At 43.0% G+C, this 19,214-nt stretch overlaps 1 protein-coding gene across 1 annotated transcript in view; it reads right to left on the reverse strand.

The window, feature by feature from the left end:
- Positions 1 to 19,214, reverse strand: part of LOC139212879 (rho guanine nucleotide exchange factor TIAM1-like) — a 53,479-nt gene that overhangs the window by 23,744 nt on the left and 10,521 nt on the right. Inside the window, exons 2-11 of the mRNA XM_070843440.1 lie at positions 14,203 to 14,307; positions 11,909 to 12,564; positions 10,796 to 11,082; positions 9,351 to 9,623; positions 8,981 to 9,212; positions 8,072 to 8,244; positions 7,226 to 7,450; positions 5,612 to 5,797; positions 2,823 to 2,969; positions 2,609 to 2,683 (exon numbers count right to left, since the gene is read on the reverse strand). Coding sequence (XP_070699541.1) covers positions 2,609 to 2,683; positions 2,823 to 2,969; positions 5,612 to 5,797; positions 7,226 to 7,450; positions 8,072 to 8,244; positions 8,981 to 9,212; positions 9,351 to 9,623; positions 10,796 to 11,082; positions 11,909 to 12,557 — 2,247 coding nt within the window. The 5' untranslated portion in view covers positions 12,558 to 12,564; positions 14,203 to 14,307. The remainder of the gene's footprint in view (positions 1 to 2,608; positions 2,684 to 2,822; positions 2,970 to 5,611; positions 5,798 to 7,225; positions 7,451 to 8,071; positions 8,245 to 8,980; positions 9,213 to 9,350; positions 9,624 to 10,795; positions 11,083 to 11,908; positions 12,565 to 14,202; positions 14,308 to 19,214) is intronic.

Raw genomic sequence — 19,214 nt, forward strand, 5'->3', positions numbered from 1 at the left:
AGACTGATTGGACTAACATGATGAAAACTGACATTGGCCTGAAAGCAGCAGGAGATCTGATTACAAAATCGAATTCATTTGTGTTGATGAGAGCCTCTTGATAAAATTGTCTCCCTGCGTGGGTATGTATTACATATCTGTGTGCATTTGCATCTTCATGGGTGTGTGTGCATTCTGTTCAAGCCAGTCTGTAACCTTTAAGCCCATCAGCCCAGCTCCTGACAATCTGGCAGCCACGTCAGCCTCTGCACTCGGATTCTGTCCTGCTCGTCTCTTCTACTCGACCTCACAGTGTCTGTCACTGATACCTTATCTCCTCCTTTCAGGTAACAGCATCCACAAACTCATTTATTCTTTCATCCCCCCCACACTAATCATTGCTTCTCCTTCTGTTGCCCCTTCCCCTCTATCTGTACATCACTCCATCATCTCCCTCCTCCCCGTCTTTCATTCACGCCATGCAATCTGCTGACTGTTAACAATCTGGCCCGGTGGTCCCTGTTTAAATGAACTGAGGATGATTTGTGCATGTGTGTGAATCTGTGTGTTGGTCAGAGAAGGAGGCGGAGGGAGCAAACTGTATGGAAAAGCACATTTTTGTATTGCGCAAATAAACACACATGCACACGTTCACATCCGCAAACAAAATGCAGACATGCACTAATAAAGAAAAACATACACACACACACACATACACACACACACACTTTCTCTGACAGAAAACAGTCTGGGGGGCCCATAACTAGTACCTCCCCCCAACTCCCTGAACTCCCCAGTCCTGCTCGACACCATCTGGCTCCCCTCCTGGCCCATCTAGGATTCCTCTGCTGGGGGGCAGGGGTGCTAGGCAGCACACTAAACTCTCTTTCTCTCTCTCATTCCCTTTTATTGCCATCAGTGGGATTCCCCAGAACAAACAGAGAGAATTAAAGCTGGGACAAGTGCATCAGATGTGAACATTTGGTACGAGTCTTGCTCGCTGCTCCCGCTGCAGCATTTCTGATTCTATTTTACGACCAACTGAAGCATGTTACTTCCTATGCATTTCTTAACTGTCACCTCATACCCTGCCAGATGAAGTTGGGCGTGGGTGGGTGGAAATCAATCTCCCGTGGTGCCACTGGGGGCCTCCACAGTCAGAGTGGGTTAGTGCTGTAGAGTTTTCTTCTATCTACTGAGTTCAGACAGAGGCCTGCCCCCCCTCCCTCCCACTCATCTCTTCTCATAAAATATGGAGCTGGCATGCTTGTCCTTGCACAAACCATGCGTAATTGGACATTTTTCCTTACAGTTCATATAAATTCATCATTTACCAGCCCGTGATGAGGTACTAAAGTCCTACTTTGGCCTTGGATTATCTTTTTTTCTCTCTGAAGATATTATTCATTATGTGCAATTGTCTGTAAATTGTAGTCAATACGACAGATACACAAGAGCACAGATGATGTGAAGCTGCCAGGTCCTTTGGTAAATGTCTGCATAATTTGTTGAAACATCAGAAAGCTAATGATCTGAACATATCAAATCAAATTTGTCTCAGTGGGATTAGCAGACAGAAATATCCCTCCAGTCGATAGCCAATGAGGCTGACAGAGTTGGAATTGCCTCGAGCAGAGGAAAAGAAGAAATGGGAATCTGTCAACACCGATCTGCAAATAGTGTTTGACATGCTAAAAAGGTAGAGAATAAGAACAAGTAAGAATAATGGCATTATTTCTGGCTATGATGCAGAGTGGTCAGTAGTAAGAAAAATGAGGAGTTAGTCCTGCAAAGTCTGGTAAAGCAAATTAATTGTTGACTGGTGCAGAAGGAGGAACAGCTGCAGCAAATAAGAATGGTTGTTTGCATACAAACTGCAAATATTTCCAACCTGTAAATAAAGTCAATAATCATCTGACAACATTAAGGAAAGACAAGATTCTGAAGCTTTTTAAGTTTTATAGTCTGAAAATTTCTCTTTTCACTCCTCAGCTAGGAGAGAAGTGGATGTCCGAAAACATTAAAGCAAGAGCTTGAACATGACCTCAAAGAAATGCTCGTTGATGCAGAAGGGTGCTGGGATTTTGTGCTTCCCCCAGATAACCCCCCAAATGAAGAGCCACTGCTCCAAAAGGATCACAGTTAAGTGAAAGGAGAAGGAAAATCCAGCGATTTTGCTGGCCTCAGGGTCTTAAGAAGCCTGTTATCCATTATACAAGTTCAGTGGTTCATCAGATGCACCAGTGATTTTCATGTTGGCTTATGAGAAAGGCAAACAATGACAAGGAATTAGCCTACAGCTACATGAGCTCTGGATCTCTGTAGCGAATGCCAAACTAAGAAACTATATCGACATAAACATTCACTGTATCTGTTTGGGCCTTTGTAGTCTTGATTTGGCTGCAGGATAGGCAAGAGCCACAATGGAAATGAAGACAAATCCGGGCCTGCTTGTACTCAACTCTTACCTCAATGTTTCAATAGCAATTTTTTTTTTTTTTAATTCTGTTTAAGTTCATCTTAATCGATATTATAAGACACACATCTGAAAATGTCACGAAGGATGCAGTTCTATTATGGTTCTTTGTATTGTGTTGGTGCTTTTGTCTAGTAAAGATTTAGCTCTTACAGATTTTTCACTGGCAGAGTCTTCAAACATGCGCTCTAATGGCTTTCTCGCCGGCTCCATTCCATCAACGAAGACCTGCAATGACACAAAGAAGAGTACGTTACAACTGCCTCCAAATATATCAAGCATAGAGGAGTTATTATGAAGTTAGTCCATCTAAGACCAGAAAGCACTGGGCGTACAAAAACTCAACAAAACTGAACATTTATCTAACCTGGCTGATTGAAGGATGTCCCGTGGTCTTCCTCTTTGAGGTGGTGTCCAGCCCCCAGAGGGAGGAGAAACGGCTGCGACGTTTACTGAAGGTGCGAGGCATGGCCTGGTTCCGCCTCCTGATGCTGCTTTCCGTACGTGCTGATACCTGTGACAGCGATAAGTACAGAAAACATGAGTCAAATCTATATATGTGTATGTAGAATGTGTAAACAGTAAATTCTCAAGTACATCAAAACAATTCAGATTCACACAATTTCTGAATTATTTCATCCTGGAAAGTATTTCACGTAACGGATAAATTGCAATGAAGTGTTATCAACCTTATTTTTTCTTAATTTTGATGTTTGATCCTAATCATATGCTTTGTCTTTATAAAATTGTTGAGCTGCTGTTTAAATGAATAGGCTAAAAAAAATAAGTGGACTAGAACGCTGCGTATGTATACCGTGAGTTGACAGCATCGGCTGTCTGTGTCTGTTCTATGAGTCACTTCTTCGAATTCATACATATAAATGCACACGCATGCATGTAAACAAACCAACACATGAAAACACACTTTTTCAGCTGCACAGTATGTACTAATGGCACATACTGAACACTTTCAACCTGTCATCGCCTTCAGTGACCCACCACACATTCAAAGAGAAACCACTCTTGCTGTTTCTGGGTTAATTCACATTGAACTACCGGGCTACTACGAGCTCTCCTGACACTATACAATTACTACACGGTACACGAATACATACTTTGATGCACATGCACTGTATGTTGGCGCACACAAGAACATACTGTACTAGTGTGGGCGTGTGCTGATTGGTCTCCTCACCAGTCACCGCTCATGAGGCAAACACACTTCAAACATAATAGGTCAAACTGTCTTCAAGAGTCTTCTTATGTAAGCTGGACGTAAGGGCCTTTTTTTTACTGCCTATTTTAGTATGACGTCTCTTTTGGCCATGGTTAACAACACCTCTGATGAATAAGAGGAATTCCTGTTGGAAACAGAAACAGATCATTGCTGCTAAGAGTTGAGGGAGGGGACAATTAACTTTTGCTGTAGGCAATTTGAATTTGTTCATTGTAACATTTGAATTTTATTAACTAATTACCAAGCTCTATTCTTTACTCTGTTAATGTATTTTATTTTCATTTAGTTCACTGGTATAGTAATTTTATATGTGGGCCGACTAAGGGAGATAGAGAAGGAAACAGAGAGAGAGAGAAAGACAAAGGAAGTGAGGGTGTAGGCAGTAAAAGGAAGGGGGGGTCAACAGAGCAGAGAGTGCTAAGCCTGTTTGTGGGAAAGTGCCTCAGGGATGGCAGCTTACTAACAGAGTTCATATTGATCCACCAATCACAAAAAAACCCACTATCAACCTCTGATGTTGTGTGTGTGTATGTGTGTGTGTGTGTGTGTGTGTGTGTGTGTGTTTAGTCTATCCAATGGCCTGTTTGTGTGAAAGTGATCTACAGAGATATTGCTTCCACCTCTTTCTCTCCGCTCTGCTCTTTGTTTCCTGAATGATATTTGGCAGAGCATACAGCAGCAGGATACACAGTAGATCATTCCATCTTTGGTGGCGTTTCATTCTGTGCATTCTTGAAATGCTCAAGGTGACAAAAAAAGCACGGTGCAGAGCGCTGAGGTAATGACTACGCTCTTTAGCCGAAGCAGTCAACGCCAGGACAGTTTGTGATAAGAATGATCTGAATGTGAAAGGTGAAAACAATGCGAGTAGGCAGGTAAGTGACAGCGTGTACCTGTCTTTCTAAACACAGGTAAGATACCTGGAGCAAACTACCCACGAAAGGCTAAAACTCCTCATTGAAAGGCTATATTAAATTCGGGTTACACTTGAGTTTAGGATTGAGATTAGAATTGAATTGTAAATGGCCATGTAATTGATTTTCATCTTGATTTCATTTGTCAGGAGTCACAGCTGATTTTTGAGAGTCAAACTGATCCCCCACAGAGTAAATTAAAATAATTTTCCAACACACCGTCAAGGTAGAATCTACTGAAAGAAAGCAGCAGCGAGGCAGAAGCTCACTGGAAATTATGTGACAGCTTCACTGTAGATTGTTTTAAATGAAAACTCTGCATTGAGGGTTCTTCAAGAGAACCAATGCCACTATGAAGAAAGGGGCAATTAATTACTTGTTTGAGTGTTTACAATCAAGTGCATTAACTTTGAGATATTTCTTTAACCTACAGCTGTACTTCTGCTCATGTAGTCAGTTTCTTTCAGAGTGCAGCTGTGAGTTAGCACACGTGTGCTCTGGTTTTAGTTTTTGAGGTCTGAACGTACCCGTGTGTCATAAAAATAAAGACTTTTGGGCCAAGTTACTTCAGGACAGCTGTAAAGGATTTCTAAAGAAGTCTCACATAGCAGCTGAAGTGTAAAATTAATATGGGGTGTTTATTATTTAGTCCTCCCCTTTCTGCTTGCTTCTAAGTAACCATTGTTAAGTTGCGGTGTGTTTTAACCTCAGGCTACATGCAATATCTATTAGTTTGCACATTTTTAAGTACAAATTCTTCATTAGGTGTACAGTATGTGACAAGCTGCTCACGCTAACAGCCAGATAAACACACCCACTCTCCAAGCTGGCCTGTATTGAGGGTCAGCAATTGGGAGCCTCTCACGAAATGCCTACTGGAACATGTAGAGACACGTGGGACAGAATTTGAGTGGAGTTACATTGCAGCAAGTTGGAATGAATAGTTAGAGCAATAAAAACGTGTGTGCATGAATGTGAGTGGGTGCATGGGCAGTTCCATCATACCAGCGCATGGAAGGAAGAGACAGAGAAGATGCCCAGTCGTCCCATGGCCAGCTTGGTGGGACGCGAAGCGAAGCCCAGCAGGCGTTTGGGGTTTGGGGGTTCGCCGCCCTGCAGACTGGCCAGGTAGCATCGGCAGCGGAACAGATCCATGTGAAACCGCTCCAAGTTCTGCTCCCACAGGAAGATCTAAAAGAGTAAAATGTGATAGGGACAGATTTGTGATTATGCAACATGGGCAAACTTTGTTGATTAGATCCAGATTTATCTATGGAACGAGTCCAGATTTAGCCAGTGAAACCTCAACAGTGATAAAGACAAAAAATAAAAAATAAAAAAAGATAAAATATGCATAAAAGATCACTCTTTGTTAGATGGTTATATGGTCGTTTCAGGAGGAGTGAGATGTGGGAGTGCTGAAGCCCCTGTGGAGAGGTATTACTCACCATCACAACCCCCACAGTCGCTGACCTGCTGTGCCATGTGCAATGTATCACAGGGTGGGTCGTGGGAGGTGGAACACAGGGACACACGCACGTACACACTTGCAATGAAACACAATCTAGACTTAATTTGCACAGTTTGCTCCCTCCATCTATTTATTCCAGGACTTAATAAAAGAAAATGAATATAAGTGTTCTTTCTTTCGGTCTTCAGTTCAACATAGATTCCAGGCCTGTCTATTTATGTAAACTCATTTTGTAGATTAATGTGGCTCCAGATACAGATCTTGAAAGAAGTCAGACAATGATATAATCAGCTACACAGATTAAGGCTTTTTCATTCCTTTGATCCCACACAATTTTAGTTAATGTGCCTTTACAGTTGGCGATCAAAATCCCACTATTTTCTCAGAAATGAGAAGAGTTCTGCATGATTAACCACATCCTGGCGCTTAATTTTATGTAATATTGTTTTCTTTTATTGACTATCAACCGAATGCCACACGCATACAAAGACACAGAGTCTTGCTCCCACAAGGAGGCCTATTGTTTGTGGGCACATTCTTAAGCTTTCTTGCAATGTTTACATGCACCGCTGCTTTAACATTCAGCAGCAGCTCCAGACATGCAAGGAGTGACACTAAAGCTATACGCTATGTTCTTCTGAAAGTGAACAAACCTGATCCTAGAAGAGCTTTGAAAATCCAGCGGTGACTCGTTTCAAAACAGCTATTAAATATGGAAGGATTAGCGAGATATCTCAGATTCACCTGCCCGCTAATATGTGCACGGCATGTTGCACGTTGCAACCTGTGCTATGAATATTCTGCATTCTGCTGCGCTTTGGTCAGAATACTTGAAAACGTCTGTTGTTACAGGTACTCCTTAAGAACATTTCGCCTGGATGACGCCATGCAATAAAGATGATTCATTGCTGTTCAAAGCCTCGGAGATATGCATGTGTTAAAGTCCTGAGGTGTTTTCACTCAACTCAACTGCAGGCCAAAGACACTCTGAACACATGAGATCATAACCTGGCTCATACCAGCATCACATGGATGTAAAGTACAACTAAGTGTGAGTACAATAACAAGAAAAGGCTAATAGGAAATGGCTTTCTGACACTGAGACTTCCTGCTGTGTCTGTTGGCCTCCTTCCATCCCTGCTCCATACCTGCTCCAGTATGGTCTTCCTCTTTTTGGCATCAGTGACGGTGGACAGCTGCATGTCTCCCATCTTCTTCATCTTCTCGTCCATGTCGATCTTCTGCTCCAGCTTGCGGATCTCGGTTCGCAGCAGTCGCACCGTATCCTCCCTGTGATGCTGCCGAGCAAGAGCGGCAGCACACGCGGAGTGGATCGCCGTGATCCAGTTCTCCAGTTCTGTCTGGCCCGATGTCTGACAGGAGGAGCGAAAGGGAAGGAGGGGAAAATAATTGGTGACATGTCTGAGGAAAAACTATAGAACAATAGTAAGGAAAAGAAATTAAGAAATTGACAGCTAAGAGTCCCATTATTAGCCTCTGGGAGAGCGTGGTCACCATAATCTCATCATGATTTTATCACTTATCTTCCCATTCTTTGATTAAATGTCACTGTGGACAGCTGCCATGAATATAAACAGACGCATTTTAATATTACACAATGGTCACTGTGGTGGATCACTGTCACAGTATGACAAGTGTGGCCTTTAAACATGTCACACACAAAACAAACACATGGACCCACGACTGGCTTATCTCTCACACATGGCTAAATGTCATGTTTTTGTGTGCCACACACACACGCACAAAAATCCCACAAGGGAAATAATGTACTCTCCATCTATGTCTCTTAGTGATCTGCTGACGTCAAGAAGACCCAACAAAACGATAAAATGACTGAAAACTGTGGACTCACATTATATTTTCAACTATGAAATACTACTGTTGTTTCAGCCATAACTGTAAATTTGAGTAAAAGCGTTCCCCCTTTGTCCTCTGTATCCTGTGGCTGTTTCGAATACTAATGTCTCTCTCACCTGGAAGAGGAAAGCGTCCCCCACTGAGTTGCTCAGGCAGAAGACAAAGTCTTTCTTAGGATGTTCAGGTACGGCCTGGACAATGCTGTTCTCCACCCACAATGCATGCTTAGGAACACTGTTATGGTCAATCCCAGATCGACCATCCGAGTCATACAGGCAAAGAGTGCAGCCTTGAGGAATACAGCGAGAAAGACAGAAAAAGCAATTTTCTTAATTAATGTCACATTAAGTATTGCATTTATTATTTTATTTCATTTTACTGATACCAATTAGCACAACATGGCTTTTCAGCACTTCATTGCAATGATATAAAGATATTAACTGTGTGAAAAATACAAATAAACCCACCAAAATGTGCAACATGAGGTGAGGAAGAATACTATGAGGCAATCTGATGTATTTGTTTTAGTGGGGTGGATATACGAAGAGGATGCAGGCAGGAATGTAGCTGCAGATTCAGTATCTTATGCATTTCACAAGGATGAGATTGGATTAGACACGGATGCCGCCGTAAAATTAAATTGTGATGAGGCCGAGCAGAGGAAATGTGAGGCCACACAGAGGAGGGTGAGAGGAGACAATAGAGGTGACAATCAAGGGCATGGACTGTGTTACGACTGATGTGATTACAGTCTAACCGGAGGGAGAGAGAGAGAGATTAAACAGGCTGAGGTAAGGTTAAGATGTTTATCTGAATGTGACATTATGGCTGCACGATTATGTTTTAACTAAACATATTGGTCATTTTTGGCCAGATATTTGAATCTCCAGTTATTAGTCAATGTTATGATGTATTGCTACTATTATCTAGTTATCTAAATGCATAAATTTGTTGATATATGTTCAGTTAACAATCAAATATAGGTAAAAATCTTTAACAGAGGAGTATTAAAGTCTATGCAACACCTTTCAGAGAGACCCAGTAGTGTTTCCACTTGCGCCTTGTTGCAGGTTCCACCTTCTTGTTTTTCTTATGAACCAAGAAGTTCTTCACAGCAAGAGCCCCTGCTTTCCTGACTGTGCCTTGTGCACAGCCAATCACAGTGTCCGATGGATATGCACTACTGAGTGTGCCGCTGCTCCGCTCATCACTCACAGCAGAGCCGGCCTCCTCCGTGCAGTCCTGACCCTGATGTGTCTGACGAAAGAGGGATGGGAAAATTGAGTGATAACAAACAGGAGGATCTAGCATGATATAATATATGATATGATATGATATAATATCTGTATCTAGAAAAATAATAACATAGACGCACAGATAAACAAAGTAACTAACCCAGGCTTGATTGTCCAGCTCCTTCCGGAAATTCTCATACACTCCTCCCCTGCCTCCCTCGCCGCCTCTTCCCTCTCCTCCTCCCGCACTGCTGCTCCCGCTGTCGCTCCCGTTAAAAACGCTGCTCTCAGCGGCTGAGTACACTGAGAAAGAGGCCGACATGGCCTTACAGCGTCGGGACACCAACTCCCCCTCCATGTCTATCTCTGCGGTGACGCCATCAATGCCGCTGTCGCCATACTCACTTCCCTCGCCCAAAACACCCGAGATGTCCTGTCGGCCAGAAAAACAGAGAAGAAACAGAACTGATTAACTTACAGATTACCAATGTGCATACAGAAACTGATATGTTTGAAAAGCCGAAATACGCATTCACACAGAAACTAGTGCCAAAACAGATACACACAGAAAGATGTAACAATCTGAGTGACTTGGCTCGATTTTGGGTTTTTATTTATATGTTTTTGTATATGGCTGGGTTTGCATATGCATTAGTGCATCAAAATGTGTGTTTGTGCTTTTCACTTCAAGCGAGAGGTTTTCTGTACTTTCACACTTTTCTCTCACCAAACTGAGTCTACCTCTGTTCTTTTTGTCTTTGTTTTGCTGTGTTGTCGGTCTATTTATATCCCGTCTAACAACCCCCTCAGCCTGGCTAGATGAATTTATAATAAGCACTTAGGGTTCTCTGCTATCCAAGGGTGCTTGGGGGTTCTGGGAATGAGTTGAAAGAAAAGCCTGGTTCGCTATTTTAGTACTTCCTTCTTTGGTAAGTTTTCTTTTTTTTTAATCAATGACACATGAAAATTACAGAAAGCACACAAACGTTCGTTATTCTACTGGTGTAGTTTTGTTTTTGCTTATTGAATCTCTTATTAATGGCTTCTGGGTGATACATCACAGTGACTTTGCTTTTCGTTTGTACCCTATGAGTAAATCTGCTTTTGTAAGATCATAAGAAAATCTAAATGATGTTCAAAATGTCTTCATGTATATTTATGCATGTTAGAACAGTGTGTGCGTGGTTAGTGAATGGGGCATGAAAAGATATTATGCTTTGATGCTTTAATTTCTGGAGGGGAAATGGAGAAACCAGGCCAGTGTTGGACAAGTAGCCTCACAGCGACTTTCTATCTGACTCCTTGTAATCCCTTTCCCCACGACCCAAATGTGCACACAAATAACATGCACACACACAAGTGCAGAGAGTGAGCACACACAGGAAATGTCTCTGGTTGTCAACAAAATGCTAATTGCTGGAGTGACTGCCATGTCTGTGAACCCCTGAACTTCCTGGATACCACTAGTAAACAAAGTCCTCTATCATTCGTGTCAGGGGTCTGTATTGGTCCGTGTTGACTGTATGTAGAGAAGTACAGAGCGACTTTTGCTTAGTGCTCACAGTGTGATACATTTATTCATATCGTCATAAACTGTGATTTAACCTGAGTCGTTTGTGCGCGGCGTCCTTGGAAAGCAGGACACGGTGCAGCCGGGATGCCGAGCCCTGCCAAGCCCTCGGACAGGCAGTGGGAGCGTCGGCAGGGGAGCGTGAATGCTCCATACCCGCCGCCATCCTCCTCAGTTGGAGACATCAACCCCTCCTCCCCTTCTCCATCTCCATCGCACTCTGCCTCTCTCCGGTTTTTAGAATAGCGGCTCCTCTGCCCCCTGAGGCCAGGACTCTGCTGGCTGCACAGATGGTCCAGAGACGATGCCCTTTCAGCTGAGCCTGGAACATACACAGGTGGTTATTACAGGGCAGTGTGTCCATTTATGTGTGAGCAAGGTGAAGAAATGTATTCTGATTCCTGTCAGTTACTTTAAGATTACTTTTGTTGTGCATATTAACCTTCTCAATGTGAATCTGTATGATTTCAGTGAGTGAGTATGAATCTGTGTGTGTGCAGCAGGCCCGTCCATTATTCTGAGCTGGTCGACCACCTGGGGCAGCGCTTAAACCTTCAGCAGTTAAGTTACCAGCTACCGCCTGCTGTCACGTGGAAATGCAGCAGCTCCTGCACAGTGCCGGTTAAGCTAACAACATTGTTATCAACTGAACTACTGCAACTGATGGATGGCAGCTAACCTTCAATCAGTAGATATTCTCAAATCATTTTTCCCTACTCAGTGAGTGCCTGCAATTTTTCCCACCTCGCTCCCCCTCATCACCAGTAAGGCGAATCAAATCAAGCTGACACCCCTACACACACGCACAGATTTACACACATAGGATTTTTTTTTTTTTTCAACCATCAGACACCATTATCTTGACACCTACTGTACATTGGTGATTTTTTGAGAACTATATACTGAGTATAAATTCCAGAAACTTCAACATCTACAGTTTCAATTCAGGACGGGAAATGTAACATGTCAGGCGAGACTTGACAGACACCCATCCATGAAAAATGGAGGCACAATCTGCACTGCCGCCGACAATGACAATGTTTTTTTTTTTTAACTGTTAAAGATATTCACAAGAAAGTAAGTTGTGCATTTTGCACATGTAAAATAAATAGACCAGGCACCATTAGGCAAAGGTTTACCATCCTCACCTGCATTGCCTCTAGGGCATGTAAACTGCTCCTCCTCCTCTTCCTCTCCTCCATCTACCATCTCCTCAGTGCTGGTCAGATGCTCCTGGCTCAGGTCAGACAGAGAGAACTCTAGGCTGTCTTCTCTCCACATGTCTGCTGACTTGGAGCGTTTCTTTTTAAAACTCCCTCCCTCCCGTGGACCCTCAGTCATTCGCTGGAGGTACCTTTCGTCTCCAACAACGTCTCCATCCCCCTCCCCCATGGAGTCCTCTCCCCCATCCTGAGCGACAGTGTCCGCCTCGGACGTTTCAGGAGTGGGTGTGGCCAAGGGGTCGTCGTCATTTTGATAAGACTCCGGCCTCATTGTCATAGCAACGCGCTGCGTCCAGTGAGGGTTGATGCCGAACTCTCCGAACGCATCTGCTCCGTTGAAAGGTTCCAGTCCGTTCTCTGCTAAGGATTGTGGGATACTAGGGGTGCTGGAGGAGCGGGTTGAGGCTTCAGAGTTTCTGTGTTCCTGTTTCACTGAGGAAGAGTGCCGGGAGCGACGGGTGATTGGCTGCTTGCTGGAGAGACGGAGTGACCGGGACGTGTGCTTACGGGAGAGATGTCCCGTCACATCGCCGTAGAAACCACTGTCCCCATTCTGACTCTCCACATTTCCCATGATTCAACTGTAGATTAAGGAAGAGATTTCTGTGAAACATATATATCTCAGACATGTTCCCATTATCCCTTAATTTAGGCTATGACTAATTCTTGTAAGTTTAGAAAGTAGTGAAGTAAGTGTTTTATAACCACTTTTTGGTCTGTACCACATCTGTGATTTATATCTAACATCTGTAGTCATTAGCTGGCACACTGATCGCCTGAGCTCATACCAAACTGAAGAAGAGTGCTATCTAAATTAATGGTCATTAAGTTCCTCAAGCTCATACCAAAGCGTTGACACCACTTGTGTAAAAGGGGGTTGGTGTGCCAGATCCCTCATATGTTTAAAATAAAGGGAAGAGTACTGAATTTACTAGCAACAGCACACATTTTAAACACCAACATGGATCTACCAGCTGTTTGTAATGGCTTTTTTTTTTATTATTTTGTATTCATTTACTTTTTATGTGGGCCAATGGCTTTGGGGGAGGTCAGGCAACCCAGTAGAAGACACAGGAGCTTTTAAGTGTGACTGAAACCTTAGTTGGCACCAGATGCTTGGGCAAATTCATAGTCTTTGATGAAATATTTACTTTTTAAATTTAGTTTTTGTCAAAAAAACGAAAAAATAAGTTTGTGGAAAAACATGTGATTCTCAGCAAAATAGGGCATTGAATGAAGCACTGTTTCAATATTTGCCTCAAAACTCAGATTGTATTGATGAAGCTTTCAAAATCAAGCTCTAGTTTGGGTTTGTGTGCATATAGGCATACAGGCATCCACAGTTGAGGCAGAAATTCCAGTTTGCCAGTTTTTTGGCTACTTTAACTTTAACTGTCCATGATGTTTGGTAATTTGCAAAGAACAACACACTGAAATGGGGTAGCACGGGGTCTATAAAGTTGATTAAAAATGTATTTAGAGCATAAACACAGCTAACATTTCATGGAGGGTTTTCTGTTGTTGTCCCGTGTAATTATTCAGAATACATCAAAACCACTTTTAGTGCCTATTAAAACATCTAAAATTTTAAGAGCCAGAACTCCTTTTCTTATACTTTTAAATGTTAAAAATGTTAAATTTTGATGGATTTAAGTTTTCAAAACTGCACAGTGCACTTTTGATCCAAGACTCTGATGAATGGCTGTTGGCTTGGCTGACACGAGGATGGATTGCGTAATCCTTTCTGCAGCACTTCTCTTCCTAGATGGTGAAAACGATCAACGAAATCATTTTTAACTGCGTTCTGCTGATCAAAACGTTATCTGAGCTTTCTGCTTCACCTCATGCTCTCTGTTATATAAGTACATGGAGCTGCTGAGTCAACTGCTGTCAGATCAGTTGGTCCTCTGTGAGTCACACATCATCAAACCCACACCATCAGGTTCTCAGTGTGGGCTCAAACTGCAGCGAAAAACTGACAGAAAGGTCTTCTATCAAGTTAATAATTTTGTTTTAACAAATAATTTAATGTAGTATTGAGAACCAAAGCCTCTTAGACTCATTCTTTACTGCTACTTGTTTCCATATGGTACGACTGCACCATAAAATAATATTCAAATAAACTGTCAGGATTTTACAATTCATACATATCACATTATTATTCTAATTATGAAGAATTTTCCAGCAATGAGAGACCGATGCATACAAACTGTGGTTACCTGTCGTTAAGCAGCTGCATCACCAGCTTCTCTTCATCAATACGGTGTCATTTTTCACCGGCTGCATGATCTCCCACACATCCTCAAATGGTGGCGTCAGTTTGCCTTGAGAGGAACAAGAAGACGAGAGAAGTGTTTCAGTGGAGCGCTCACAACTTCAAAGGAGGAGACGGAAGACGAGAATGGAAAGGTGCTTCTGAAACCACTGCGGAGGATCTGCCAGGTACGTCACATAAAGCAGGTGAAGTAAAGTTGAAAAGAAAGCCATGAAGCATACTGGAGGGGGGAGTCTATAGCATAAGAGACAGCGCGCAGGATGAAAGAGAATAAAAGGACACTGTGGTCAGTGAGCGTGGAGTTAAGATAATAACTCACAGATCATCAGAAACAAAGTGCAGAGGTAGTATCTGAGCCTCAGTGGAGGGAAAAAACTCACAAATTCAGTTGCTTTGAACTGCACCCTGAAACTCATTGCCAACCCGAAACCACACAAGCATGTTCAGGCATGTGCACAAAACATTTTGGGAAAACACCCCTTGTTTCCCTGCAGACAAAGAGATGCCATGCACACACACACACATATACACACACACGCACACACACGCACACACACGCACACACACACACACACACACACACACACACACTAAATGACAGAAGATGAAAGCAGCTATATAGTATGATTTTCTGCTTAAGACTCAATTAAATGATCTTTGCCAACACGACCTAATTTTTCCTAATACCAGCCCTGAGCTACTCAGAGCAGACCATGATTTCCATAATGTGCTGTGTATAGTGTGGAGGTATGCCAGTGCAAGCGCGCTCGCTTGTGTGTAGTTTTGCAAATATTCAGTTCAAAACCGGATAAAAATGTAGTTTGTATGTACAGCGAGGCAGATAGAACTGATCCCTATCAGTCACTACTAGTATGCATTCAGAAGCTCCGAGCAGCTTTGTTGAGAGACTGATGCCCTCAATGGTACAAACACTATTGTCAGATTGATTTGTGGTCCAATAAGCATATCAGCAAGCAAAAAAAGCACTTTATTGTCAAGCTTATATCAATTGTGAAACAGATATCAGTCAGAACAGGATCTATTTAGAGGCTTTACAGATGGTGAGTAATTTTAACAATTTTTTTTCCAAAATTATGCAAAAGATGTACTTGCTCCCCAAGGTCCACAGTGCTGGCAATGGTATGATGCTACTTTCACTAAACGTTGACTACAGCTTCTGCTGTTATTACTGATCACAATCAGATAATACTGCCAATTTGTTTATTCTCCGAGGCAAAAAGAGAAGAAATCAACCGTGTGACAGTTCTAGGAAAAGACACAGAAATGAGAGTTCACAAAAAGGAGAAGTGACAGTGAGAGAAGTGAAGGCCATCGCTGGAAACACCACACAGGGCTTTGTCTCACAGGTCAACTCTGACATTGCACCATGACAGTGTGTGTGTCCACGTATTTAAACGGAGCCACTGCAGCACATTTTGCCCCAGCTGTGGGAAGCAGTTACATAAGCTAAACTTGACCCTGCTACTTCTTCTCCTCCTCTTCTTCTTCTTTTTCCCTCTGTCTCTCCCTCCACCCTTTATTTCTCATCCCTCCTCCATCCCATCCGGCCTGATGAGACTTATCCCAACCCACACGCTGGCCACCCACCCCCCCAAAAAACAAACAGAGGCGCATAGTATAATGTGCACATAATGCTTGGGAGGTGCTGGATATTTATCTTGGAGCTAGTCGCGCCTTCCTTTTAAAACTGGCTTCAGTAAACAAACAAAGGACTTATTACCAAAAATTAATTAAACATAACAAGAGCCTATATAGTGGATGATATAGAATATGATATAAAATAAGTCACTCGTAAAATATGGCTGTCCATATAGACACTAACAAACAAAAATATAACATTTGGTTGAATGAAAGCGTGCATTGGCATACATCATCTATACGTCTGTCTGTCTGTCTGCGTTCAGTGTGGCGGAGGTGAAAAACACACGCACACAGGCCTAACAAACAAAACAATCTTGTCTGACACAACACAGGGGACGTCAAACCGCTGCCTTTCCTCTGGCAGTGTACAGTCTAAAATGTTTAGTCTCTTCGTTTTTCCTCTCCCCATGCCCTGTAGCAAAACGTGGAGGAGGGAGAAGGGTAACGAGGGGAGGGTGTGTGGGGGGGGAGGGGGGCTCTCTGCTAAACCCACGTAGAGCTGAGAGGTGAGGCGAGGCTGGAGGCGAAACACACGAGGAGAGGGGGGGTGGTGGTGGTGCTGAGGTTGGTGCAGACACAGAGGGGAAAGGAGAGGAAAATATATTGGAGTACTATGAATAGAAGTTTGAAATGGAAAAGTGAGAAAACGGGCAGAAAGACTGTGAACGAGAGAGAGGGAGAGATAGATAGACACATTGGGGGGGGTCTATTGTTGCTGAGCTTTAAGTGGATAAGTAGACATGTGCTCTGGCTGCCTCTCTTCAGACTTAATTGAGGGAGCCGAGACAAAAGGGGAAACATAATTATTCGCTCTCTTTCTCTCAGTCACCCGTTCTCGCTCTCATTCTCGCAGTATATTAACACATTGAGAGAGTGTATTAACACAATGGCCTGAACAACAGCAGCCAAAGCATCATTACCATGCAGACGTGCCCACTCACAGACGAGCGCACAAAGTGAGAGGGGACAGAGAACAATGTTGATGAAAATAAATATTCCATGCTGGTTAAATGTCCTACTAAAAATCACAACTCTAAAAAAAATTAGTCTCTTCATATTTCAAACTCTATATTTTATTTTTATTTACCAAATTCATCACCACCAACATGTTTAAGTAGCTCATCTGCTGTTTTCTAAGCACAGGATGGAAAGCTCCTCTGGCGGAGTGTAATGGACACAAAATCAGAGAGACACAGAGACGGCGCTGAGCATCGTACTGGGACTGGATGTGCCACTTAACTACGCTGTCACAAACAACTAGAGCTGTCAAAGCCACATTTCCAACATGCAGCGGCTGCATTGGGAAGATGCTCAACGCTTATAGGACCTCACGTCTATCACCTAACGCTGGAACACAGACGCACACAGGCAAGCAAGTAGTTTTCTGCAGCATACGCTCAACTACAACAGTACAAAGGCAGACATGCTTCCAGTCACACACACACACACACACACACACCTGCACAGTCACAAGGGAGATGTGAGCAGGTTTTCCGACTCACACGCATGCTTTCACACTCTTTGGAAAAATACCAAAGGCCTGTCAGAACAGCCATGGAGCAGACACACCCTACTTCCCCTCGCCAATCTTTTCATCTCTGCACCTGTCCCACAGCTCCGCCCTACATGACACACAGCTCAGCTCTCCAGACTCAAAGCAGCCATGACGTGGATGTGCGCTACTGTATGGCACTGTACTGTGAAGGAAGCCAAACAATACCTGCCTCATTGCTTTTTTTAAACCTGTCATTGTCTAGACCACAGTCAGAGAGGCTGGTGAAAAAAAAAACTTCAAATGATGAAATGCCAAGGTGCCAAGCACCTTTATTAGGCTTCATCCCCAAGGCTCTATAAAACAGAATAATTGCTCTACAACAGTAGGGCAGATGGCTGATGGTAACTTTATCAACTGTTGACTTTATCAACAATAAATTACCTGTTGCACCTTTGTTTCTTTAATATATCTAAACAGTATCCCCATCTACAAATGAAGTTTTCTCCTGTTTTTGCTTCAATAGGTGAAGGTGACAGTTCTTGCACAGGTTTACAGAACATTTTACTATGGAATTTTCTAGTTAGTCACAGTGTATTACACAACAGGATCAAAGACTGTTGACCTGAGATAAAATTAAATAAAGTCCCACAATAGTTTGATGCTGGCTGATGTAAGAGACTATCTCTCACTTCAAAATAACAACTGTTGATGACAGGATGCAAAGTCCCAAAGACTAGATAATCTCTCATGATCGCAAACATTTTTTGGGGGCTAAATGCTGGATTAAGCCCATTAGTGTGCACTTAATCCAAAGACTAAAATAAATGTGACTAGTGAGGTTAATGGTAGCCTTTATTGTTAAAACTGAAATGTTTTCAAAGAAATCTGTACTTTAACTGTTGTGTTTCATCATTGTTACTCAAAGTTTTTCAAAGTTATTCCTGACTACCCAAAAGGTGATCAAAGGAAGATGCTCCAACCCCAAAAGAGACATTAGAGGTAGTAACAATAGTGACCAGTCTAGACACTGCTGTAACCAGAGAAGCTCTCAGCTTGACTGATCTCTCTGACCTTTCTCTGCACCCTCGACCACAAACCCCCTCCCCATTAAGCCTCAAAACACATGACGCAGCCGCTGGACTCACCCTCCCCTTGGGCCTTTTCCCGCACCTTTCGCATTCCTCAGATTGTTACCGTGTCCCCCTGCATCACAGCAGGGAATGAAGTCACCGACGTTAACACTCTCTGGGGGGTAAACAAAGGAATTTTTTTGGATGGGACATGCTTCATTCCAAGGAAGTCAAAATAGACTACCATGGGAACCTGGGAAGCGGTTTTATCAGAACCTCTCCATGCTCCTCGATTTTGTACACACACCTGCACACACCTACATAAATACACACCTTCAAACACGCATGCATGTACACCGGGGCTTCCTTGCTGTTGTTTACACTGAGCAAACCTGCTTTGAAAGATAACAAACGCACCGTGAATAACATGTGAATCAGGGTTAGGTGCACCGAGGCTCGATGGTCCAAACAAATAAGGATTGGGGACTTATTTGCGACTGCATGTCTGTATGCTCGCACCTAGACGTGTGTGTATTGTTCACATATGAGGAGGAACTATATCCATCCAGTGTCGAGATAACAGTCAGATATCCTCTGAAAACACCCTATTGTTGAGATGGGAGCGCACACTCCGCTGCACTCCCACAGTCCCTCTGAGACGGGACTGTCTGAGACATCACTGGTAGAATTCCCTGGGAGAGGGAGATTAGCTTCTTATTCATCCTTTCG

Source organism: Pempheris klunzingeri, chromosome 14 (assembly GCF_042242105.1).
Source record: "Pempheris klunzingeri isolate RE-2024b chromosome 14, fPemKlu1.hap1, whole genome shotgun sequence".
In the NCBI taxonomy this organism is placed as follows: Eukaryota; Metazoa; Chordata; class Actinopteri; order Acropomatiformes; family Pempheridae; genus Pempheris; species Pempheris klunzingeri.